This window comes from Garra rufa, chromosome 5 (genome assembly GCF_049309525.1).
Source record: "Garra rufa chromosome 5, GarRuf1.0, whole genome shotgun sequence".
NCBI lineage: Eukaryota > Metazoa > Chordata > Actinopteri > Cypriniformes > Cyprinidae > Garra > Garra rufa.
In genome coordinates, this window is record NC_133365.1 from 27,113,153 (window position 1) to 27,141,008 (window position 27,856).

The 27,856-nt window shown below is 35.7% G+C and overlaps 2 protein-coding genes across 3 annotated transcripts in view; one reads left to right on the forward strand and one right to left on the reverse strand.

Annotated features, from left to right (window-relative positions):
- atp1b2b (ATPase Na+/K+ transporting subunit beta 2b) overlaps positions 1-20,864 on the forward strand; it is a 26,616-nt gene extending 5,752 nt beyond the window's left edge. The window contains exons 2-8 of one of the 2 annotated variants that reach the window (XM_073839588.1): positions 9,415-9,543; positions 9,661-9,765; positions 9,892-10,097; positions 11,459-11,518; positions 12,470-12,496; positions 12,845-12,940; positions 16,604-20,864. In XM_073839588.1, the coding sequence (XP_073695689.1) occupies positions 9,415-9,543; positions 9,661-9,765; positions 9,892-10,097; positions 11,459-11,518; positions 12,470-12,496; positions 12,845-12,940; positions 16,604-16,771 (791 nt within the window). In that variant the 3' untranslated portion in view covers positions 16,772-20,864. The remainder of the gene's footprint in view (positions 1-9,414; positions 9,544-9,660; positions 9,766-9,891; positions 10,098-11,458; positions 11,519-12,469; positions 12,497-12,844; positions 12,941-16,603) is intronic. The other variant, XM_073839589.1, reaches the window with a different exon arrangement.
- gltpd2b (glycolipid transfer protein domain containing 2b) lies at positions 20,340-27,512 on the reverse strand. Its single transcript, XM_073839586.1, has 4 exons — positions 27,066-27,512; positions 25,648-25,706; positions 25,314-25,486; positions 20,340-24,497 (listed from the first exon to the last, which is right to left on the reverse strand). Exons 1-4 carry the CDS (start codon positions 27,133-27,135, stop codon positions 23,897-23,899), a joined length of 903 nt encoding a protein of 300 aa, XP_073695687.1. The 5' UTR covers positions 27,136-27,512; the 3' UTR covers positions 20,340-23,896.
- Positions 27,513-27,856: the final 344 nt, after the last annotated feature.

Consider the following 27,856-nt stretch of genomic DNA (forward strand, 5'->3'; position numbering starts at 1 on the left):
CCCTCCAATTTTTATTATTATTATTTAATATTGTTGTTGTTGTTTTTGTTGCCGGCCTAATGTACTAAAGTGGTTATTTCAGAATTAGCCATTCAATAATAAAACTCTAATAAATCATAAATCGGTTAGTCTTGACTGGCACGCGTTTCGTCTCGCGCGCGCTCCGCGCATCCGCGCGTCCGCCGTCCGCCAAAACGACGCGAGACTGAAGTAGAAGTGCCCAGGTGGAGCAGAGAGACAAATAGGACCTAAAGCGCAGGTCTGTTACATCTGTAAACAGACTATTGTAGTTTTGTCTTTGTTTACTTAAGTATTGAACTGCTAACAAATGTTAATCTATAAAAAATATCGTTTTAAAACAGGTTTAGGGAGCAACCCTTATAAAAATTAACTGTGGTTTTACAAAACATGTTTACTATAGCTATACAATAATTATACAATATACAATGGTTTTGCTACACTATACTTTCACCATGGTATAAAATTATGATTATACTAATGGGAATCAATCCTAAAAAAAACCCCAAAAAAACATGGTTACTATGTTTACCATAGGCTCAATAATATCATGGTTAATTTTCCTTAGGGCCAAACATGACCCATGATAATGCAAAACATGTTTAGTTTTAAGATTTTTTAATAAAGATATATTCAAGATGTAGCTAATTTTTGTTGTTTTAATTTTAACATTACGACAATAACACATGGTCCTAATGTAGTGGCCCTCTTTTTTCTGTTGCCCTTTTTTCTATCAAATGTTTTAGTACTAATCATAAATTATATATAATTTTGAAAGCTTAGAAGCTCAAGAACCATCCTGGTGGCTGTCTCCTCCCCCTTAGCAGCAATGTCAAGTGTCATTTTACAAAATCACAACTTTTTACAATCTTGACAAAAACATGTCTTTAAAAAGGTCTCAGTATTTCTGCAATAATCTGCTGATTGTCTTCTTTAAAAAAGACCAACCTTAGATCTGTACTGTATAGGTGGTTGTAAAGGTCGAGATGTGTTTATGAAAAAAGTGACAGATACAAGAAAATTTGGGTAACACTTTCTATGAAGCCCCTATTTATAACACATTATAACGGTATTTCTAAGGCATTATAATAAATGCATAATGCATTATAAGAAACCTTATAATATGTTATACCATCTCATGAATAATCATAACAACAATTATAATACATTATAATACTTAGTATTTGAGGTTATAACTTTTAAGATTATGATCATTTATAACACACAATGAACGGCATATTAAATCTTCTTAATTTATAATGGACTATATCATATTACATATATTTTTTACATTATATTACGTTTTATTTTGATGGTCCCCTAAGTCAATTGACTATAAGCTTAAACTTTCTAACTACATGCCAACTAACACTCCTTAGAGTATTAGTAGGCTTAGTTTATGGTTGGGCTAGGTAGAATGTTCATGTACTTGCAAAGTTACTTATAATATAACATAATAGTTTGTCTTTTGGGGAAACATTGAAATTTAGTGTTAGCATATATTCAGCATAATAATAATTTGCTAGCTGACATGCAGTTGCAGAGTTACTTATCAAAAGCTGTCTGAAGGGTACCATCAAAATCATCAAACTGTTCATATTACACATTTATCTAAACTGATACCTGATCTTAGGGTTCTTTCGGAAATATTATTATAATTACTTATAAGTGGTCTTTGTATGCTTTAAGTAAAGTGACATGAGAAACATGGCAAGATATGAGACTTATAATATGTTATAACTATGAGGAGGTAATCATTCTCTTAAAAGCTATAACCACAAAAAAGTACAAATTATAATACATTAAAACTGTTCTTATGAATACTCATGAGATGATATAACATATTATAAGGTTTTTTATAATGCATTATGCATTCCTTATAATGCCTTAAGAATACCCTTATAATGTATTATAAATACGGGCTTCATAGAAAGTGTTACCAAAATTTGTTTAAAAAGTAAACACATGAGAGACAGAGAGATTAAAAGAGATTAAAAGGCAAATTGGAAGTTCAAGAGATAGCATTTAATTATTTTACCCAGTTGATTTAAACTTTTCTTTATGTGATGATGAAAAATATTGTTGTCCAGGGTTTCAAATTTTGGTGTGGGATGGCCTGGATAAGTGTGAGATTTCCCGGCCTGAAATTTTGTCTCAGTCCGCCCCTGGTTAACGTCAAGCTAGTTAGGAGCAGTGCAAAACAACGATGTCTGCAAATCACCGTTCATGTTTATGTATCAAACCTTTTCTTGTACTGTTGCTCTTCAGCAGCAGCAGCCTCTAGTCCAGTTTGCTGCTAAGAGTGAAAAGCCAGGCCCCGTAACATTACAGTACCAAGCACCAGTCATGAGCCCAACACACTAGAATGGGCAGGTAGGACAGTGCAATACTTGTTCTATTCTTTATTTGTGTTTAAGGACTGAACAATTTTGCACAGAATATATATTCAGATATTGCAGAAAAGGACATTGTGATGTTTAAAAGAATAGTGTTAGACATTTACCCTTTAATGTTCTCATTTATGAAAAATATTTGAACTTATAAAGCAGCTGTTTACTTGAAAAAGACATGATAGTGTCATTAGAAAGTTTAATACATTTTATTTTAAACTTTATTTTATACATATAGCTTAATATACATTTGTATTTATTTGATATTTTTTCATTTCAAGGTTTGGATATTTATGAGCACTAATTCTAACAGAAAATAGATACTGATACTGTTAAACATTATGGCCCGGTTTCCCAGCCAGGGCTTAGACTAAGCAAGGATTAGACCATAGTTCAATTAGGACATTTAAGTAATTTTTATAAACATACTTAGAAAAAAACATTACTGGTGTGCATCTTGAGACAAAACCAAGGGAATGATATATTTTAAAATCAATCAGTGCAATTTTATTTCAGTTGAAACAACTCAGACTTACATTTTAGTCTAGGACTAGGCTTAAGCCTTGTCTGTGAAACCGGGCCTATATTGTGTTAACTGTTCAAATAAATCTTCACTGTGAAGCAACACTTAGGCTACTGTATTTGCACTGAATTGGAAATGACGTCATTTTAATATAGTCAGTCGTGAACTAAAGTGGGCCGGTCTAAGGCTTGAAACTCCAGGGCTGAAAAGGAGTCCCACTCCGGCCCTGTTCTTAGCAATGCATATTACTAATCAGAAATTAAGTTTTGATATATTTACGGTAAAAAATTACAATATAACACTGAACCACAGTTTCTAAAATATACACACAATTTTTAATTATTACCTTTTTTTAAAAATGGAAATTACATGACCCATGATTTTACAGTGTAAAATTTATCTGCACCCAGTACAAAATTTCCCCTGCCAAATAACAGGAAATTGATATTCAGAGATAACGGTGGATGGACTGCTCCCTTTGTCTACATCACAGGTGTGAGTTCCTCTGAAGTGTTTGATAGTATGGTGGCCTGGTAGGTTTGATGGATTGCAGAACTGATGAATCTAAAAAGGATGTGGGCAGATCTAAAGAGACTGTTTGTGGGGTTCACGTCTGTATTAATGAACGTGAACATGCAAATAGCAGATCACAGCGGCACATTCTGCTCCTCTCTTTCAGCTTGCGTTCAAATTAGAGGGTTGAAAGAGGGAGGGTGACTTTCATCATGATGAGAGACAGATAAAGAAACAGAAGAGCAGAGATAGAGTATCAGTCTCACCATGTGCACACACACACACACACACACACACACACACACACACAGGTCCCAAAGAGAGCCAGCACAGCTGATGAGGATGTACCACGTTTTAAACCAAGTTCAGCAAGTAATGTTTGATAATGCAGGTACTTGGTATTCTGAGAGAAACTGTGGTTATTTTGAGACTGTCCTGCTGTGAAATTAAGTAGTGCTTAATGATTCGAACATTTGGGCTTTGTTAGTATCCCTGCAAGGCAGCGTTCTGACCTTATCTTTGCTCACTTTCTCTCTTACGCATGCTTTGCATCCTTTTTCACTCTCTCCATGCATATTAGCACACACTCCTGTGTAATTCTAGCCTGTAGAGTAACCTCGCATTGCCCTGCTGTTATTGATCAGTGAAAGCCTGTCTGTGCGGGGAGCTCCAGGATGCAGCGGGGGACAGGAGATTCGCTATCCCTCCTCCCTCCAACCCGGGGCAACCTGATCGGCCGTCCCCAGGGGCCTCGCTGTGTGAAGCTCAGGTGTCCTGCATCTTAATGAGCTCTCCTCAAGCATACGCACTCCTTCTATGCACCCGCATACAAACATACACCTTCAGCACTCAGCACTTAACCCTAAATTATTTATTGTGTTGGTGAAGATGTTTTGAAGTACATTCTTATTGCAGGGGCAAATGGATGAGGTGCTGAATCTTTACTTTTTGCCTGAGAGCATTCATGTAATTAGCTGCCTGATCTCATGACGAAAACTTACATGTGGGAACGTTTACCAATAAGTACATTTTACTGCAGTTCCCAACAGAAATGAACACTAGAGGTGGTAAAACAGAGAGAACTTGAAATTGTTTTCGTGCACAGTTATGATTACAGCTCCATATGTTTTTCTTTCCGGATGTAACAAGCTTGCTCGGTAGCTCAGCCGGCACTGACTTAAGATGCGGAATCCTTGGGTACGAATTCTTTGAAAAATATGACACAATGAAAGAGCTGAAAGCTGAGAGATTGAAAAACAAGCTAAAATGGCATGCTTGCGATTGCGCTTTTATGTCACATTCGCTTTTGTTCAAACTATCGGGTAAGTTTAGGTGTAGTGCAGATGGTACATTATTTTAAAACATTAGATTTATAGCACCACTCAATGGACATTTCAAGTCAGAACTGCGGTAATGCGTACAAAACCAACGTCACATAAAATGTACCATATGTATGTTCATCTGTTCTGAAAAAAAAAAACACTCAGCACCACTCAGTGGAGATTTCTGTTGGAAACTGAACTTATTGGTACATATTTGACGTAAAATTTCACCATGAAACAATATTTTTCTAATATATAATATAAATTCTGTATGTACACTGCTGTTCGAAAGTTTAGGGTTAGTAAGATTACTAAACGTTACTAAAATGTTCTGTTTTAAATAAATGCTGTCAAAACTATTTTGAATGGTAGTGTATATAATCGTTCATCTTATTATATAATAATTATATAAATTATTTTCTAATGTATATTTAATGTGCATACTGTTTACAGCAACCTGATTTCATGACGAAAACTTACCTGTGGGAACTTTTTTGCAAGATAAATACATACTGCCATGTACGTTTCGTGACATATTCGATGTGAAATGTAGCACTAACAGAGTGTTTGTTTTTTTTTCTTTGGAACATATGAACGTACGTATGGTTTTGTACGTGTCACTGCAGTTCTGACTTGATATGTCTATTGAACTCTAATGCTCCGTGACGTTTTAAAATAACGTACCATCTGCACTACACCTAAACCTACCCGAAAGTATGAACAAAAGTGAATGTGGTGTAAAAACGCAATCACAAGCATGCCGTTTTAGCTTGTTTTTTTTTTATAGGATTCGTACCCAAGGATTCCACGTTCTAAGTCCAATTGCATGGACAGACTGAGCTACTGTGCAAGCTTGTTTTGTCTGGAAAGCAAAACATATGGAGCTATAATCATAACTGTGTACGAAAACAATTACAAGTGCTCGCTGTTTTACTGCCTCTATGGTTAATTTCTGTTGGAAACTGCAGTAATACGTATTTCGCGTCTTGCAAAAAAGTTCCCACAGGTACATTTTCATATTGAGATCAGGTAGCAACAAGTGTACTGTGAAAAGCTAAAATGTGTTTAAAATTAATTAGTTACAGCAGGTACAATATACATTTTCCTTTATATTCATACAATCTACAGTATATATACTTTTTACCCTTTGACACTAAAAAACTGCTCATATAGATTTTCTAGGAAAATCTGAGGAAAAATTATTGTGCTAGAAATTACCTACCAATAGTCAGTCATTAACATCAGTAAAGGCTTTTTAGACTTGCCCTTCAATAGCCATACTGTACCACAATATATATATTACTGTACTGCCATTATATACCTCATGAATAAATAACCACTGGCACCATTCTGACACTCTTGCTAAATATGTATGCTAAATATCAACCCATTTTATAGAGGTCTATATAGTGCATTTGTGCAAACATAATAATCTAGAGTACAATGATTATTTTACTTAAGGGTTAGTTCACCCAGAAATTAATATTAGCCCATTATTTACTCACCCTCCAGGCATCCTAGGTGTATGTGACTTCCTTTTTTCAGACGAATCCAATCAGAGTTATGTTAAAAATTATTATGGCATTTCCAAGCTTTAGAATTACATGGGCAGGTGTTTTAAATAACTTCATAAGTCCAAAACAAATCCAATAAAGAGCATCCATCCATAATAAAAAGTTCCTGGCATGGCTCCAGGGGGTGAATAAAGGCCTCCTGTAGCGATCAATGGATCAGTGGATTTTCGTAAGAAAAATATCCATATTTAAAATGTAAGAATCACTTTAATCTAGCTTGCACCAACTGTTCATGGAAGCAGCTCAGGCGGATAATGTAGGTGGTGCGCATTCACCGCAAACGCGAAGGCGCCATGGAGAGATCAAAACAAAACAACGGTCACAAATTAGATGTACAAAACGAGGATTTGTGAAGAAAAAATTACAAAGGATTTTGATATAACCCAAGAGGAGACTTGTTTTCCTTTGCTAAAGTTGGTGCAAGCTAGATTTAAGTAATTATTACGTTTTGAATATGGATATTCTTCTTACAAAAATTCATCAGTTCACTACAGGAGGCCTTTATTCACCCCCTGGAGATGTGTAAGGCACTTATTATGGGTAGATGCACATTATTGGATTTGTTTTGGACTGATGAAGAGAAACACCCGCCCATACAATTCTAAAGTTTGGAAATGCCAGGATAGTTTTTAATATAACACCAATTGAATTTGTCTGAAAGAAGGAAGTCATACATAGGTCATACCTTGGATGCCTTGAGGATGAGTAAACAATAAGCTGTTTTTTTATTTTTGGGTGAACTAACCCTTTGGGTTGGATAGTGTTTGCATGAATGTCTGTAAATACTCCAGTGTTTCTAAATCATATATTCCCTGAAAATCCCTCTTTGACATCTGCCAAAGACCAGACATTTACCAGACAGGATTACCAGACTTTCTGTAAGGGACATTGGTGTGTAAAAGTATGAATGTGTGTCAGACAGAGCTGCAGTCAACGTGTATGTATAAATGTATGAATGAGGAGAGAAGATCCTGTGCTCTGGTGAGAATTTAAGAGGATTAGGCCTACTAGTCTTGTATCTTTTCACAGTTACATCAGCAGAAGGAGAGCGAGGAAGAGACAGAGAGAGAGAGCAAATGGTATAGTCATAAAAGGTTATTATGGTTATAGTATTCTGCACGTCATATTACAAACACACCCAACAAATGTGTTTTATTAGAGTACATAAAGTGTAGAAGTAGCTACAATGAAGGAAAAGATGTTTTGTTTTATAACCTGAACCGTGTCACAGACTCAAGTGCCATTAGAGTCCTTGGGTATAGACACACAAATGTTTGTCTCTAATTTAATTTCTATCAAGAATAAAACCATACTTTTGTAAACTACTACTAGACTGTTAATTTTTTTTTATAATTTAAACTTTGGTACATTAATGTGAAGCCCGGGACACACTGCACAATTTTCGGCTATCCTAGATGAAAGATTGCCATGGTGAATAATCGTGGCAATTTCTATGATCGTGGCTCCTAATCGGCTGTCCTATGTCGTACGGTGAAAAACGTTCAAAGAAGGCCGTTGTCACGGTCTTGCAACCGAAGATAGCCTACAATAATTTTCTGACAGTGTCAGAAATTCAATATGATCATCGCACAGTGTGTTTGCTGCTACGACCTACGTCTTCTGAACAGCCAATAAAAATGCAACATGAAATGGAGCATTGATCAACGCAACATGGTGCTAAAACTTAAAACTGCTTATCCCAAACTCTTCCTCCTTCAAAATCCTCCTCCTCCAAAATCGCATTTTGGGGGCTAAGACGTTATTGGGGTTGCTTCAACTTGCGGACATAAAAACAACCCGGCAACAGTGTCAAAGTAGCCCAGGTCCACGAGAAAACAGCGGACTTGGCAACACTGATAGTAATTTGCGTCGTAGCCTACGAGTCACTAGGTGTCATCATCGTACAGTCTGCGTACATGTTTATTACATCCCAAGATTATTACATCCATGTAGCACAGTGTGATTTGTAATGATCTTATAAGATTGCTGAAATCGCACAGTCTTAGAAGGCTTTAAGGACAAATTACAAATTTTGAGGGACTTGGTAAAGTCTCAAAAAAAAAAAAGGCTCAAACTGTTGTACCATTAGTCCAGTTGACATTTAGCCTTATCGGTCATCAAAGATGCTTAATGTCATGCAAAATAAAGGTTTATGGGGCTTAAATGCCAAAAATTACTGCATGCAGCTATATTTATTAATTGAAATTAATGTGCATTGTTATTATTATTAAATTGGTTTCAAGAAGAATTTCAATAAACTAAGTATATTTCAATGCTGTTCATCAGTGTTCCAGTAACATATTACAGTTTGCACAATATGTACACTACCAGTCAAAAGTTTTTGAACAGTAAAATTTGTAATGTTTTGTAAAGAAGTTTCTTCTGCTCACCAAGCCTGCATTTATTTGATCAAAAGTACAGCAAAACCAGTAACATTTTGAAATATTTGTAGTATTTAAAATATTTGTTTTTTATTTAAATATATTTTAAAATGTAATTTATTCCTGTGATTTCAAAGCTGAATTTTTAGCATTATTACCCCAGTCACATGATGATCCTTCAGAAATCATTCTAATATTCGGATTTGACGCTCAAAAAACATGTATTGTTATTATTATATTAAAACAGCATTTATCTGAAATATAAGTATTTTGTAATATTATAAATGTTGTTATCATCACAAATTATACTGAATCCAAGCTTTTGAATGGGGTAGTGTATAATATTACAAATCTGTTTTAGTTCAGATAAATGCTGATCTTTGGATCTTTCTATTCATCAAAGAATCCTGATTTTTTTATATATATATTTATAATAATAATAATAATAATAAATGTTTCTTGAACAGTAAATCAGCATATTGTAATGATTCCTGCAGGATCATGTGACACTGAAGACTGGAGTAATGATGCCAAAAATGTAGCTTTGATCAAAGAAATAAATTACATTTTAAAATATATTCAAATAGAAAACAGCAGAAACACTTCTTTAAAAACATCAAATATTTTACTGTTCAAAAACTTTTGGCTGGTAGTGTATCTGTATAGAGTTTGAATGTGTGTTTGTCTTTGTAGGTCTGATCCTGTTGTTTTATCTGGCATTCTACATTTTCTTGGCTGGCTTATTTGCTCTCACCATGTACGTAATGCTGCAGACACTCGATGACCACAGACCAACATACCAAGATAGACTTTCAACTCCAGGTGATACATACAGACTTGATCCTATACATGTGGAAACCTTGTTTTTAAATTAAGCTAATTAAAACAACCACACCCTAATGTCATCCCTTACCTTTCTCTTATTTGACTGTTTTGCAGGGATGATGATCAGACCTAAAGGAGAGCAGCTGGAGATCGCTTACACTGTGGAGTACACAGAGACCTGGGAAAGATATGTCCAGGCCCTCAATAACTTCCTCTCGCGTAAGTAATGTGCCAACAACCATACATGTGTTACACAGAAACTGCTGCAGTCATGTGTTTGAAATTCTGCATGCCATTTAGCAAGACGTTCACAGAAGGACATGTCCTGTTGCTTTCTGTATGCAGCCTACAATGACTCGGTCCAGACCCAGAAGAATTATGAATGTAAACCGGATCAATACTTCATCCAGGAGGACAGTGGCAGTTTGAAAAACTTCCCCAAACGTTCCTGCCAGTTCAAACGCTCCATATTGGGCATCTGCTCTGGGATTGAAGATCGTTACTATGGTTACAATGAGGGCAAGCCCTGCATCATCATCAAACTCAACCGTGTAAGATGTGGAATAAAATATACAGTATATGTTTGTGTCAGAAACATGCCCAATAATATCCAAAAATGAACTATAGTCAAATTACAGTTTAAAGGGTTAGTTCACCCAAAAATGAAAATTCTGTCATTAATTACTCACCCTCATGTTGTTCCAAACCTGGAAAACCTTCTTTCATCTTCGGAACACATTTTAAGATATTTTTTATGAAATCCATGATAGACAGCAAGGGTAGCCTACTAAGAAAAGTACCAAGATGATCGACAAAGTAGTCCATGTGATATCAGTTGTTCAACTGTAATTTTACGAAGCTACGAGAATACTTTTTCCCCCCAAATAAAACAAAAATCAAGACTTTATTTCACATTAACTCTTCTGCAGGGGTGCCCAACCCTGTTCCTGGATATCTACCTTCCTGCAGAGTTTAGATCCAGCCCTGATCAAACACATCTGTTTGTCATTATCAAGTGCACCTACAGATCCTAATTAGTTGATCCAGGTGTGTTTGATAAGGACTGGAGCTGAACTCTGCAGGAAGGTAGATCTCCAGTAACAGGGTTGAGCACCCCTGCTCTACTGCATCACTTGTGGATGCGCGTTCACGAGCGTGCGTCCCTCTGCATGTAACATGTTCAATGTCATAACGCTGGATCTGGGTCAGGGCCGGTGCCGTCACGCGCATACGTCATGGTACTCTCGTGAACGCGCATCCACAAGTGACTAGAGACGAAAATGTAGAATAAAGTCTTTATTTTTGTTTTCTTTGTTTTGACTACTTTGTCGATCATCTTAGTACTTTTCTGAGTCTTGAACGTGGTAGTATCCCTGCTGTCTATCGAAGAGTCAGAGCCTTCTCAAATTTCATCAAAAATATCTTAAATTGTGTTTCGAAGATGAACAAAGGTCAGGTTTGAAACAATATGAGGGTGAGTAATAAAGACAGAATTTTCATTTTTGGGTAAACTAACCCTTTAGCAGTTTATACATTTATACATTGAACTACTTAGTTCTGCAGCTGGCCAGTCAGTATTCTGCCAGAATTCTTTCGAACATCTAATTGATATATTTTATATTGCAAATAGTGAAAAAAATGTATATATCTGCCTGATTTGATTTTAGGTCATTGAATCCCCACAGTTTTATTGCCTAACAGTCAATGAAAACTTTGACCTGAAACCACAGAATCAGAGACAGTGGCCTGAATGTTTATAATTAATAATTCATCAGAGTTACTTTAGCTTTCTAATGAGACCCAACTTGAACTGTCTCTTTCCTTTTGTTTTCTTCTTTGGGTCCTTATCTTTCTCTCTCTCTCTTATTTCAATCTCAAATCCACCTTTCTCTGTGTTTCTTCTTTTTTGCAGGTGATTGGTCTGTTGCCTGGTAAGGACGGGCAACCTCCTTACGTCACATGTGGTCCTAAGGTAAATGTCTCAGTCTCTTTTCCGCTGTCTCCCACTCTTTCACTCTTCTTATCCTTCAGTCTTTTAGAAAGGGATTGATTTCAGATTAAAGTTACTTGAGCCATTCAACAAAGTCACCAGATTAAATTAGCTGGTAATTAGAACTAGGGCCGGCTTCAGAGAAAAACTGCTACGGATGACTATACTGCTGATTCACATGCAAAAATAAACAAAGAGAAACGAGAACAAGTAAAGTAACTGAATGTATTCAGGAATCAGCATTCAGTCATGCAAGGTTTAGTTTCAACTGTTTTCATATTTCGTGTCACTGAGAGTTTAACATGTCTGGGCTATTACCTTTTAATTTCTTTAACAGGTATTAACTGGCATGTGTAAATTGGGTGTTAAAACACTTATAGTTTAAAATATTTAGCTTTTATATCTGTTAGCTCTCAAGCCAAATTTTTAATTTTATTTCCCAGTTTTTCATCTAATATTTAGATTTTATTTTATTTCAGATTTATTTCAATTCACGAAAAAAAAAGTGAACATTAACAACACTGTTGCTTGTTTGTATGCACATACTGTAGGTTAGTTACCCCACTCAGGTTGCAAACTTTGATCTATATTGCATTAGAGTGGAAGTTTTTTCTACTCTTTCCCAGAGCTTTCTCAATAGTGTGTGTGGATATCGACTGGCATTCAGGCTCACATTTCACAATCCAATTCTCTCTTCGATTGCAATGTACTCACCCATTTCTTTTTTAACCTCACTCCTTTTTTCCCTGTCAACCTAATTTGCTCTTTCTCATCATGGATTTCTCCTCCTTTTGTCATATGTTGTTTTCAGTGTTGTTTAATGTTTGTTTATGTGTTGTTTTACACCGTTGCTCATCATCTCTGTTTATGTTCCATGTGGTTGATTTGTTTTATTTTTTGTGTCTCATCTGTTCTCCCCTCCATTCTTGTCAGAGATACAAAATTGGGAAAGATGAGTGGGTAAGAATAACAGACAGAATAAAGAATAATCATTTTAACGGAGGCAGAGAATTCATAATGTGCATTACAGCTTTAATATTCTGCAGTGAGAGAAAAATTGAAATCCAGTTTACCAAACTGACCAGTCTTTATTACATGTAAAATCTACAGGTTTTAGAAGTAAAAAGTAAAATGATTATTCATACAGTCAGATCATATGCTAGATAATTCCAGCATAAGATCAACTCGGACGATTAATTGTTCTGTTTATGTACTTTAAATCAGTAATGGTAGAGTTGGTATTAGAACAGGTTAATACCCTCAGATTAAACACTGAAATGAACTCACAAAGTCTTCCTCCCTCTGTAGGCGGATGATGGAGAAAAACTTGGTGAACTGGCATACTTTCCCCCCAATGGAACCTTCAACCTTATGTACTACCCATACTATGGCAAGAAAGCCCAGGTACAACACACACACAAATGCTTAGAGAATATAATGTACATGTGTAAGCACACATACTACAGTATATACAGTTGCAATCAAAAGTATTCAACCCCATTGACCTGCAAGAACATTGTACAACTGAATCCTGAACCAAGTTTAAGTAGATTTGAATGTTTACTTTGGGATGGCTCCTGCAGGAAAGTCCATTAATCATCAGCTTCAGTCTTTGCACCAAAGGCATCACAATTCTTGCCAAAATAGCCTGATACTTTAAAGAATTAATTTAGTCTTAGATACAGTCATGATTTCCATTTCCTGCAACAGTAAAACATAATAGGACTGGTCCACCTCAATGTTTGACAACAGAGATGGTGTTCTTCTTCTTATAAGCTCTGCCTTTTTTGCACCAGACATACCGCTGAATATGTGACTTCTGCAATGTCTGCACATTCAATTCTCCTGCAGGCCCTTACACACCCAGAAAGATACATGATTATAATAGTGAAATAACTTGATGCATAAATGGCTATAATCACATTGATTATACTTGATTCTGATTAATAAAAATCTTCCTCAATCCATAGGTCGAAAAAGTTCCAATTTGGTCACATCACTCCACAGATATATCCAAATGAATTTTTGCATGTTCAAGTCTGCCTTTTTGTTTTTCTTGGTCAAGATTGGTGTTCAGCAAGATGCCTCAACATGAAGGCCATACTTGTCTTGTGTTTTTCTTATACACTGCATTGAATTGTTTTTTCCTCCTTTTGTTGGGTCATCTTGTATATTGCAGATTCTTCCTCAGTTGCTCTCATCAAACATTTTATGATACTGTGCTTTTTTGTTCAACACCCTCAAAAGTTTACTGGTAACAACAACACATTTTAAACTAAGGAAAAAGGCTGCCAGTTATGTCATCATCGGATGCAAAACTCACTTTTACATGTTGTTTGAACATTAATGAGTGTTGGTAGTTTGTGTACAGAAAACCACTCTACAATGATAAAAAGCCACCCAGTGGTATTTTTTTTAATCTTTAAAAGTAATATCCCCTTTTTAAAATCAGGTCATTCTCAGCTTCTTGTCAGTGTGATGGCACACCGACAGAGGCTGCTCCCATGATAGTTGGCCTTAACTTAGACCCGCCCTCACTGAGCTGAAACAGTCCGACTCCGATCGCCATTGTGTCAACTCAGGTGGAGGGGAAGACAAGAATGTCTCAGACTGAGCGATTGAGGTGTTCTGTTTTTGGATGTAATAATGAACATAGCACTAGTCAGTTACTCCCGACATCTGAGCCATTGAAGACCCAGAGGATAACATTTTTAAAAGGAAAGCGCCGATCTGAATCTACATATGCGTCTATGTTTGTGCAAATCATTCCTGATGCAGCTTCACCCACAGCAGAAGTGAATATAAGGGTTTTTTATGCATCTTTGCAAACAGCCTTTCTTAATAATGTGCTTGCTGGCAAGTTTCGCCACTAAACGCGGCTAAATGTGGTTAAACATTACGGCTAAACATTACAGCTCATAATCCTACAGGAGAGTGGGGCGGGTTGAGCAGAGCTCAAAGGACCATGCAATAAAATTAGTTGATTTTGACAAGGTAAAAGGGTGTTGCTGTTTTTTACACTACTATTGAGAATTTTTAACCAAAATATATTATAGACTTTTCATTAAGACCCTAAAGCAGGGGTCCCCAAACTTTTTTCTGAGAGGGCCACATAATTTTCATTTCTTTAATGGGGGGCCGGGTTGGTTTACAAAAAAAAAAATCCAAGGGCCAGACTGACTACTATTATTATTATTATTTTATTATGATTTTACCTGTATTTTTTATACCTTTTAATGCTAGAATAGTTTATTATTTTGTTATGCACCACACAGACAAATGATTTTTTTTTTCAAAAGATATACAGGTGCATCTCAAAGTAGAATGTCATGGAAAAGTTCATTTATTTCAGTAATTCAACTCTAATTGTGAAACTAATTTAATGCACACAGACTGAAGAAGTTTAAGTCTTTGGTTCTTTTAATTTTCATGATTTGGCTCACATTTCACAAAAACCCACCAATTCGCTATCTCAACAAATTAGAATATGGTGACATTCCAATCAGCTAGTCAACTCAAAACACCTGCAAAGGTTTCCGTCAAGCTGTCAAAATGGTTTCTCAGTTTGGTTCACTAGGCTAATCATGGGGAAGACTGCTGATCTGACAGTTGTCCAGAAGACAATCATTGACACCCTTCACAAGAAGGGTAAGCCACAAACATTCATTGCCAAAGAAGCTGGCTGTTCACAGAGTGCTGTATCCAAGAATGTTAACAGAAAGTTGAGTGGAAGGAAAAAGTGTAGAAGAAAAACACCAACCGAGAGAACCGCAGCCTTGAGAGGCTTGTCAAGCAAAATCGATTCAAGAATTCGGGTGAACTTCACAAGGAATGGACTGAGGCTGGGGTCAAGGCATCAAGAGCCACCACACACAGACATATCAAGCAATTTGTCTAGAGTTGTCGTATTCCTCTTGTTAAGCCACTCCTGAACCACAGACAACATCAGAGGCGTCTTACCTGGGCTAAGGAAAAGAATAAATGGACTGTTGCCCAGTGGTCCAAAGTCCTCTTTTCAGATGAAAGCAAGTTTTGTATTTTATTTGGAAATCAAAAACACTGAAGTCCAGTGTTACGTTTCCACAGTCTGTGATAATTTGGGGTGCAATGTCATCTGCTGGTGTTGGTCCACTGTGTTTTTTGAATCACACGTCAAATTCCTCAAATGCTATTGAGTCATTTTGTCATCACTCTGTATTTTCTAGCTGCCTCTTGCATCACCTCTTCGATTGCGATGACACATTACGTTGAATGTACCATTCTGTTGGTGAATTTAACAAATAATTAGGCTATGTTAATAACTAAGGGAAATTTTAGTATGAAAGCCAACCTTTATTATCAAATACCGACATGATATAAGTAAAACATATTTAAAATTACATTTTCAAAATATGTCTCTGGCATTGTTCAGAGGGCCAGCCCAAATGTGGGGGCGGGCCGCATCCGGCCCCCGGGCCTTAGTTTGGGGACCCCTGCCTTAGACTTTCTAATATAATAATATATTTCTTCTCTATAGCTTTTGTGAGAGCTCTGTTGACTTTGCTGTATTTGCTACTCAACTTCAGCACATGCATGGGATAAATGTATGTATTAATAACAACCCATGCTAATTCATTTTTTTTTTTTTTAAATAGAGTTTTTAAAGGCTTAATTGTGTTTTAAGACAATTTTGTTCACTACCATAAAAATAAATGACTTAAAAACAGCAATATCCAATAAGGGATAAATAATTATGACAGCTGTGTTATTTAAAAATCGTATAACTCAAAAACATGATATTACATTTCGATATTATCACTTTTAATAAGCCAGTATACTGTTATAGATGCAATTTTTCAAACTAACTTGTATTTGTAAAGTACTGCAGTCTCTGGGGGGTTGAACAATTTTGAGTGCAACTGTATACATATACTTTTTACTTACGCACTTTAAGTCGGAATGAAATGAAAATCACAGGAAAAGGAGAGGGAAAAAACTGCTTTTATTAGGCAGCATTTAATAAAACAGCCATACAATGATTGTTCTTACAAAATCTTCCTACAATATCTCACTCTACTTCTGCTGCAGGTAAACTACTCTCAGCCTCTAGTGGCCATTAAGTTCTTCAACATCACCAGGAATGAGGACGTCAATGTGGAGTGCAAAATCAATGCTAACAACATTCCTGAGGGCAGTGAACGAGACAAGTTTGCTGGACGCATTTCCTTTAAACTGAGAATCAACTCCAGAGATTAAATGGGCGATAGTGTGTTCCTTGCTTTTACACAGACAAAGACACACATACACACACAAACACACAGGTCCTCCCCGTTTAAAAGAGTGCACGATTATGCGTAGAAGGCACAGCACAGACAGAGCAGACAGTAACTTCAAAGTAATTTCAGCATTTCAAAGATTTTTTTTTTCATTTGAGACTGTAGTGAGGTTGTAGAGAGTTAGCAAAGTTGTTTTTGTGTGTATTTATGTGTGTACATCATTGTCTGTGTGTGTGTTTGCATGTGTGAGCTGAGATATCACAGTATTTATTTTCTGAAACACAAAATTTGAATTGCATGTTTAGCTATCAGAGCTATTCATTAAAATAATATATCCTATTAAAACAACGTTAAGAAAGACATATCATTTTTAAAAGAGAAAGAGATCTAAGTTTTTCTTCCCTCAGTATCTGTATTCATTTAGCAGAAATCATTAATCATCATTTTAAAGCAGGTGTTTATTAATTAATATGGCATGATCTCATGTGTGACTGCTGGATGTTTTTTGTTTTTTATACATGTGTGTATCAGTTCTTAAGAGTGGTATTGAAACTTCTCTGCCTGATTTGTGGCTTTATAAGTGAAGAGGATATTTTTTACCAACATGTAGATAATGCTGTGCATGATAAACATCAGCACTGCATTCCTCTCCAGCACACACAAGAAAACTGATACATTCACATTTCTGCATTCCTATTGGTTTCGGCACAGTCTGTACTTTCATGTGATGAAGTGTGTCATGTTTCATTTATCATGAGGCACGTCTATTTAAAGGGATAGTAAACCCAAAAATGACAATTCATTTTGTCTTTCATTAATTACTCACCCTCATGTCGTTCCAAACCCATAAGCCCTTTGTTCATCTTCGGACCACAAATTAAGATATTTTTGATGAAATCCGAGAGCTTTCTGACTCTCTATGGCACCATTATGGAGAGTACCACAATGCAATGCAATGTAATACTCTTCATAATAGCACGGAGGAAAAGAATTATTGAGTAAAGTCATTATTTTTGTTTTCTTTGCGCACAAAAACTATTCTGGTAGCTTTGTAAAATTACGGTTGAACCACTGATGTCACATGGATAATTTTAATGATGTCCTTACTGACTTTCTGGGCCTTGAATGTGGTAGTACCCTTGTTGTCTATGGAGGGTCAGAGAGCTTTTGGATTCACCTAAATATCTTAATTTGTGTTCCGAAGATGAACAAAGGTCTTATGGGTTTGGAACGACATGAGGGTGAGTAATAATGACCAAATTTTTATTGTTGCTTTAACTATCACTTTAAGTTTGTTTATATGTAAAAATAGGTCTTTGCAGTATTTTACTTTTTTTTTTTTTGTGGCATGTGTAATCCAATTTGTCTCACATGGTGGGAGGATATGATGTTTTGTACTGATTTGCACCGGCTCAAAGGATGACAGCAGGTCTGGGTTCAGTTTCAAATCTGAAAATCTGTGTGGATTCCTGCATGTGTGTGTTTTATTTGATTTGATTTCTTTGATCTTTGTGCACAATTAACTTTAATTAAGTATTTTTGGATTTTGTTGTAAGTGACTCTAAGCATAACCATAGAGACAGATAGAAAGGCTCTAAGAGCAGGAACAGCAGGCTTATGTTTCTGCTGGGAAAGAGAAGAGAATCCATCCCAGTCCTTATAACCTGCATGAGTCAATAAAACAAAAGACCTGGTCACCAACTTAATTTCTCATTATTTTTTAAAATCTCATCCTCTCCTTTATGTTTTTAAATACTCAAACTCACTCTCTGAGCAAGTGCACCTTCATACTCCATGCTAAGAAGTGTCTTGCGACGATAGTTTTATGTTTATGTTCGCCCATAAGAACATTCACGCTGTGTCATAGAACTGACAAGTATGTACACATCCTTTAATGCCCTAATCCTTCACATTCACAAAGCATCTATCTATCTATCTAGGTATAAATTGTCAGCACATTTACAGAAGAATATTCAGTTGAGTGACAAAACTTTTCACATTTGATCACTTTCACATGCGTCTGTGTTGACCTTGGCTGTCTGTATGTTGCATATTTTATGTTTGTGCATGGTGAGGTTGTTATCTGACCCGGCAGAGAAAGCTTCAAATCAACAGAATTAAATATTTATTCACTTCAGGCCCCAGATCACATATCATTAACTTCACCCTGTACACTTTTTCACTCTGGAGTAAAACATCAGCAATATTCTAATTATTGTTCTAAGTTTTGGAGAATGCATTTTGTAGCACCATGCGCAAAAAGCCAAAAGAGAAAATAAATAAGTGCAGTTTTTTGTGCATGCAGGCTTTGAAATAATGGTTTTGTAAACAGCGGTAGTGTAACAGTTGTGCTGTATGACAAGCCGAATTAGCCTAAAATATACTAAACAATTCAATTAGAGAGCTCTATAATTAAATTTTTACTAGTAACAATGCCAATTAGAGAGCTCTCTAATTAAATTCTTACTATAATTAGAGTGCTCCCTAATTCAGTTATTACTAGTAACAATTCCAGTTACAGAGCTCTCTAATTCGGTTCTTACTAGTACCAATTCCAATTAGAGTTAGTTCTACAAATAAATTTTTACTAGTCATATGTCTCCATTGACTTCCATTCATTTTTAATTACAGAGCTCTACAACTGAATTTTTACTAGTAACAATTCCAGTCAGAGAGCTCTATAAATCAATTTTTACTAGTAACAATTCCAATTACAGAGCTCTCTAATTTAATTATTACTAGTAAAAATGCAATTACAGAGCTCTACAATAAAATTTTTACTAGTAAAACAAAACAAATTAAAGATATATTTAATTGCAGAACTCTGTAATTGAATTAAAGAGCTCTCTAATTCAGTTTTTATTAGTAACAATTGAATTAAAGAGCTCTCTAAAAGGAATTCTTACTAGTAAAAATTTATTTAGAGAGCTCTCTAATTGGAATTGCTACTAGTAATAATTCAAATGTAGAGCTCTGTAATTTAAATTCTTACTAGTAAAAAATCATTTGTAGAGCTCTCTAATTGGAATTGTTACTAGTAGGAATTGAATTAGGGAGCTCTGTAACTGGAATTGTTACTAGTAAAAACGCAATAACGCTTAGTATATTTTAGGCTAAAACGGCTTGCCATAGTGCTGTGCCTCTCCCACTCACCAACTGTTTCTACTGATGAACTACACCTTTAATAATGCATTAGCATTTGTTTTAAAACACAGGAATCTTCTAAAAAGCAATATATTTATATTTTGAGTCCACATTTGGTGTATAAAGAAAAGTTACATACTATATGTGTATTTTCCTGTGGCTGATCATGAAGAGGATTATTTATTGGCATATTTAAATAAATATATAGATGAGAATGGCTGTATGTAATAGAAAAATTATTATAGAAAAAAAATCCTATATTTTCAAAGAACCTATATTTCTATTTTTGTTCATCATTTATGAATAAAAGCATGTAACAGCTGGGGAATGTATGGTGGATATTAAGCTTTGCAGTGCTTATTATAAAACACAAGGAGGTCACAAGACTTAAATAAGCCCAAGAATGTAATAAATCATTGTCACTTTAATAGTCTGGATCATTTGTAGCCTTTGAAATACCAAAATGTATGCAGCTTTTATGTTTCATAAAACTGCAGATGTAACATTGGCAATACAAGTCATGGCAAAGGATGATCTGTTTTAAATAAGTCTCTTGTGAACATAATAACCAAAAGAACTCAACAGCTTTTGAAAACTAGATGAAAAGTAATTTGCCTAATGTATATGAAGCATATGAATAAGTATATACAGTGAATGCTGTGGTTTAGATGTGTTTGAACAGTTGGAGTGGGTTGTGTGAACAGGCCCACCACTGCAACAATATCACAGAACAAAGTTTGTTTGATACGGCTCAGTGTTCACACAGCACTGGACCTTGAGCAAACTGTGCTCAAATGTTTGATTAACAATGAGAACCCAACATTATATTGACTTGTTAAGTTTAATTGTCTAAACACATTATACTGTATATGTTCACAGGCTTAATCTAATGTATTGAAATAACACATCTAATAAAATGAACAACAATACACTGTCTCCTCTTCATCAATATAATCTGCATTATAATTTTCACAGTTCATTTCTGGAGGTAAACCGGGTTAAAGCCTAGGTTTCTCTAGTGTTTATTTTCATCAAAGGAGTTAATGCATGATATTCTAAGTGGAATTTTGAGCTATACTTAGTAGAAGGTAAAGTAGAAGTATAACGTTTTAAACTGTCAGTGTCTCTTTCACACATACAAACATAAACAAACCACCAGGAAACATTAAGGATGTTTGTTCAACTAAAAAAATAGCACACATATTTTTACACACACTTTCCAGTTATTACCACTGTCCATATGAGAATATCTCCTCATTTATTATGCTCACACACATTCGTAACAGCAGCCTGTACAAAAAGTTGTCTCTTGAATGGATTTGATTTGAGGACCTTGCTTTATTTACATTAGTCCCTTTAAGGCAAGTCATTTCACTCTGCGGCCATATTAGAAATGCCTCTCAGGCATGCAAGTGCAGCTCTTATCTGTTTGAATGGGGAAACTTCAAATTCTCCAAAACCAGTCAGCAAACAATTAAATTTCATATTTAAAACCATGGATTCTAACAACAACTGCCTTATAATGTTGTTTCTTTTGCTCAAATAACGTTAAAGGTTATTTTTTCAGGCTGGACCAGCCAATCCTAAACGCACGTCTCAGAAGGCTGACTGTTATAGAAACCATAACAGCTGCAGTGAAAGGATGACTTTATTGATTAGAAATTGGTTCTTTTATTCAGAAGGCAGGGCTTTGTTTGATAGAGTGGCCATATTGAGCATTGCATTTTTCTCCTTCAAAAACATACAAGATAATATGCATTTGTGACATAACGCATGGTAATGTGATGTCATATGTAATTTGAATGAATAGGCCAATTTGGAGTAGACTTAATAGTTACTTCATCTGTAGTTGCATGCACATTATGATGGCAGAACACTGGTAACAAGTGGAGGAAAGCAGGTAAAATCCATGGAATAAGAGAAAAAAATGTATTGCTGTGCCTTTGGATGTCAAAATCGGAATGCAAATCATTTTTATAGAATACTGTCACCAAAGACGCCATTTAAAACCAAATGCAGGTGATTAAAAGAACAGACTATGGATGAAGCCTGCTATGATTACTCTACTTTTAAAGCATACATTTGATTTAAACAATTTGTCTACATAATATTTACATATGCAGTTCATAAGGGATATACTGTATCACAGTTACAGCATGAAATACTGTTTAAACCTATAACATTTGACATAACTTTCACCTATTTTATCTCAAAATTCTTTTTTGTGCAAATGCAAGTTTTTATCACCTAGTTCAGACTTTATAATTCGATTTAACTCCATAGCAAGTTTGTCAATTCTAAGGAAAAAAATCCTAAAAATGTGGGATATTGCAACGTGATCTCATGATAATTCGTATGTATTTTATGACAAGTAATTTTTTTTATCAGAATTATGAGAATAATGTTTACTATTTTTCATTCTTTCATTCCATGGCTTCCATAGACCACTACTTGAAAACTATCATTTTCTTCCACAAGATAACCTCTGCCTAATCACTCCCAGAAAAAAAGGTACAAAGTTGTCACTGGAGCAGAATGCACTATACAACCGAATGTGTCAGACCGTGTCAATAAGCTCTTTGCTTGTGCAACAACGGCGAGTTGAATTTTTTTTTTTGCTTGCGCGATCTTCCTGTGCGAATTTGTGTCTATGTGCGTCTTTGTATTGACTTTGTATGTAATTTACATGCATTAATCATTTAATTCACTTTTGGGAATGTTGCAAATCATTTGAACTTTGCGTCAGTAGGCCTACATCATAAATCGAACGAGTCATCAGTTCACTGTCAGGAATTTTGTCCGCTGTTTTCCCGCAGAACTGGGCTACTTTAATACCAAGAGTTGTTTTTCATGTCCTCGAGTTAAAGCGACCCCAATAACATCATATTTATCCCCTAAAATGTGAATTTTACCAGGGAACCCCCCCACCGGTTTTGGCAAGTTTTGATTAGCAATTGGGTGAATTTCGTTGTGAAAACCTGGCAACCCTGCCCCTGAACATTCTTATCATTAGGTATCAGTCAAACCATAAAGCTTATGGATTGTAAAAAAGTTGTCATGTTGAAACAGGACTTCGGACTGGTCTGTCCTTTTGCTGAGCCTGCATCATTCACAATCGGCCAATACTGCAAACCCACTGAAAACTGCTAATATCTTCAGAAAGAATCAATGCATTGCTTTCTCCAATATCAGGACAACACAGCATGTTTATCAGCTTATAATTTTCCTCTATTGCCTAGTTATTATAAAAATGTATGTCAACAGTATATGTTATAGATTTATATTGTGTTCTCTTTAGGCAAACAGGACTCAGGTATTGGTCATTCATAAGCACCAACAGTATACTGTATATTTATTTGTTTTAGCAACAAAACTGTTACATCTTTTATAGCAAGATGTTTTATTTAGTTGTTTTGTTACTTACTTGGCAACCTTTTTTACTAACAGATAGAGAATAAAAATTGCAGATTCCAGTTGTCAGGAATTTGGTCAGTAATATTTTAAGAAAATATATCACTAACTTTTTAAAAAACTGACTTTTCTTTAAGTATGTCAGTAAGACAGAATAAATAAGATTGTATTTATCCAGCAGTGTCTTCATTCTTTTCTCATAAGGGTTCAAAGCTTCAGGCTTACAGTATAATTTAGTGTCCTGTTCTGGGTTGGTTTCACTCCACCTTTTTATTGAGTAACCAATGAACAGTGCCATGATGGATTCTAACTTCCATTTGGGTGCTTTCATCTTCTGGTCTCTAAAGAAATCCATTAAAATGGGATAAAAAAAGATTGACTGAATTGAGATTTTTTCAATATAACTAAATATTAAAATGCGCGCAGGTTTAACGTTACATTATCGGCACGGAAAATATGTTAATATGACTAGAAAAACAAGAGAGCCAGGAAATGTAAAACACCGTTCCAGTCGGGCGAGACTTCCACGTTCAGAAAAAGGTGGATACGCTCAAGGTAGATCCAGCATGCCATGTTCCTGTAGAGCGACTTCATTTCTCTCATACACTTCTTTTATTGCTTTCACTACCCTGTTCAGCACCACAGCAGCTTCTGCCTGTGTCTCCACACACACCAACTGGTAGAAATAAGGTCGTTCAGGCATAGCAAGAAAGGCCAGTTCTGCTGCTTTCCTCACCCACCAGGTGTGATGGTGGGCCAGTGTGCGCTGGTAAGTCTCTTTGCAGAGGTCAGAAGGGCTTCGTAGACTCTCTCCTTCAGCTGCTTCCTTCCCTAGTTCCTCCAGGAAGTTTTGCAGCCAAAGCAGAGCACGATGCAAGCGCAACAGAGTCCTGCAGCCCGAGTTTGTGTACTTGTTGAAATTCACCAAACCATTCTCCAGCTCCCATTTAATCATAGACCGAATAGAACTGTAACCAAATGAGAGTCTGTCATGAGATATCATTAAGACTGGATCACTTTGCTGAGGCATTCTTTTACTGTCTTTCTCTGCCTCTTTCTCCGCTTTTTGGGCCAGTTCACGGATGATGCTGGTTTTCGACTCAATTTCTTGTGAAATTATCCCCACCATTGGCCCCAATGCTTCCAAAAACCTTAAATGCACAGAAAAAGGAGATATATTTTGTTGTTTTGCTGTTTTCAGATTTGCCTGGTCAATTAGCATTCCAGTACATACAGTCTAAGCACACTTGTACTTTTCACAGTCTTCTTGCCTGTGTTTGCATGTTCAAAATAAACAATCAGCCTCTGCATTATTGATGAGGATTTTACAGCTTTTGCATCTGAATATGCCTATTTGCCTATAAATAGTACTTGAATAGTTTCCGACTTTATAGTATTCATAAAACAGAAAGTGAAAAGTAGGCCTATGTAGCTAGTAACTCTCCTCGTAAATTACACCCATAAGCCAGTAGGTGGCGACAAGTGAGTCTTTTTAGTGAGTGATTATTGATTGATTCATTCATAACAAATTTGTGCCTCTTCATTCATGCCTTTGACTGGAAATATATTTGTTGTTATAACAAAATACACTAACTAACCTGCATTACTGGGTCCAAAATAAAAAGTTAGTCCATATTAATTTCTTACTATTTGAAGTGTAAAAAGCAATATCACACTCGCGATCATGCTGTACTCCTAACTGTAAAACAGTTTGCACTACAAACCAGTGTGTTAATAATGAAGATAATACATTAAAATGATATAGTAAGACACACCAGTTTGCAATATCAAGCAGCAAAATGATCTGTTTCTTAAAGATAAAAATGGCTGAAAGCGAATAACACTGAAAGCCAGACACATTCGATTTACAAATATCCGCCGACGATCTTACGGGAAAAATAAGGGTCATAGAATGCAGCATATATAGCTTGCTATATGATGAGATGCAATTATGTGCGTTAACTTACTTGATAAGTTCATCCCAGCTTGCTAGGTATGGCTTTAGCAGCACATCATTGGTTGAGACTGGTGCTTCCTGCAGATGAGCCAGCAAATCGACAACTTGAAACCTCTGGCTAGGACACACCTTCAGTGGAGCAACATCCTCATCTGAACTATTAACTCTAATAATGGACAGAATCTGAGGAAATAAAGAGAGATGGAAAAGTGAGGTAAGGGCAAATTTCTGGGGAGGATGATGAAAAAAATTAATAGGGAAAACGTAAGCTCTGCGGCTGTGTAGAAAATGACCTAGTAAGACTCAACATATTTTGTGTTCTCTTTGTATTTCCCCACTCTTACCTTGTTTTTTACATTATAAAACTTTGAACAAGTATTCCATTGGTCCTCCAGGTTCCCATCTACAATGAGAGGCAAAGGATGAGTAATAGCAGAATAAATCATTTTAAACAGGAAGAGAAAATGAGCAGTAGATGTAATATACAGTAGTTAAATCACATAAAATCATAGTTTCATTAAGAATTTAAAAATACTCAAAGCCAGTATCATAAATTGATTAGGTTGTCACATAAACCTGTCCAGAATATCTGTGAGCTGTATTACTCACTTGAGTAAGATAAAGTTAAACAAATATTTTTCTGAATATTAGAGTTACCTCCAAAACAGACACAAATTCTGCCATTGTTTATTCATTCTTGATGTTTCAAACAAGCATTATTTATTAATTTTCATGGAAAACTAAATCTTAAACATTTTTACTGAGACCAGATTACTGAGTTAACTTGAGAAATAAATAATTCAGATTCATGAGTGAATCATAAACTCTGACTCAAAAAAGTTTCAGACACCAACTTCTCTCATGAACTCTATTTAAACTATAAAGTTTAATTAAGAAGTGAATTAAGGTCAAATGACCGTTCAGCCTCTTTAAATGTTTATTTCCATGATAGTTATGATCAATCAGCTCTACTGTAACAGCCAAGACACAGTAACTGAGGTAGTGATGAACACATACAGTCAAACCAAAAATTATTCAGACACCAGATATATTCTTTGATATATTTTTACTAGTAGGTGCAGGACACTACAGTACATTTATGTAAATGAGGATAGCAAAATAAAGTAAACTGTGACATATTATACCCAAAAATTCTTCATACAGTGAACTACCAGTAAAACTGATAAAAATTTAGGACCAAAAATTAGTCCGATACTTTGACCTGACCATGTTTTGCTTTTCTTTAATTGCTAATGCAACTTTTGTACACAACCGACTGAACAGAATTAAGCATCGATAGTTGATAGTGTAAATATTGTCATATTAAAAGTTGTATGAATTTTTGATTGATTGTAATCCATTACATACCTTTCTATAAAAGTTATCTAACATTATCAAGATGAATTTGTTCTGACACAGTTTAACACTGAGTTCTTGTCATATGTTATAACCATTCTCTAAACTATAGCGAACAAACTGTGATAATGTGGGAAATGTTGAAGGTGTCTGAATAAATTTTGGTTTGACTGTAACTCAATATCACCAAAACGGATGTTGCGGTGACTGACTGAATTACAAGCTTAATTAAAATAGAAAAAAAAAATTAAATAAAAATAAAATATCTACTAAAATGACCCCACAGCAAATCAGAATAACTTTTGCATGCCAGAAAAACTGGCCTATTAAACACATTTCTACATTCATCAAATATATTATAATCAATCTGTTAAAGGACAATACAGAAAGAATTGGGAAAACTTACGTAGCCACATAGAGCCAAGCAAAAGGAGGATGAAGACAATGGCAACACAAGCCCTGCATTTGACTCCCATAATGATCCACTATCCTCCTCCTTGTTTCGTCTCCTCGGGAGGCCCCGCTTTACTTCTTGGTCTATGCACTCCAACTCTCTTTCCTGAGCATCTCTACACCACTCAGTACCTTCCTTCTCTTACACAGTGTGTCTGTAAATTTTTTAACTGGGTTTCGATCTTCACTTGACCACAAATTGGCAAGCGAATCCCTGCCCTCAAGTGTTCACACTACTGTACAGACACAGTCTCTACAGTAACTTCTTGTTTTGTGCTACTCCTCTTCTGTAGTCCTTAGGTTAGTCCACTGGGCTAACTTATGCTAAGCAAATTTTTTGCATTATGCTGTTTTCTTGCTTTTGTCTTCTGTCCTGCTCTGTCTGTCTTGTCAGTTTCCAGTGATGTTGCACAATCTGAGAGTCCATAGATTAGTCAGGAACAACAAATCACTCCTTATTATGCAAGCCCTATGCAACCTGTAATAACCTTTACTCAGGCACACACACTTGTCCAACACATGTCACAAATAAATAGTGAAGTCCCGGAATCCACAAGGGAAGGTCCAAGTTTTATTTACCTGACACGTGCATCTCTTAGTGAAAAAGAGAGATTTCTTTCAAGAGGAGATAACTACTGTTTGAAAGATTCAAATTCCTCATTCAAATGTTGAATTCAAATGCGTCTTATTCAAATGTTAAATTTGAATTCTGGTTAGGCAACTAAATAATGTTGGTGTGCTTTC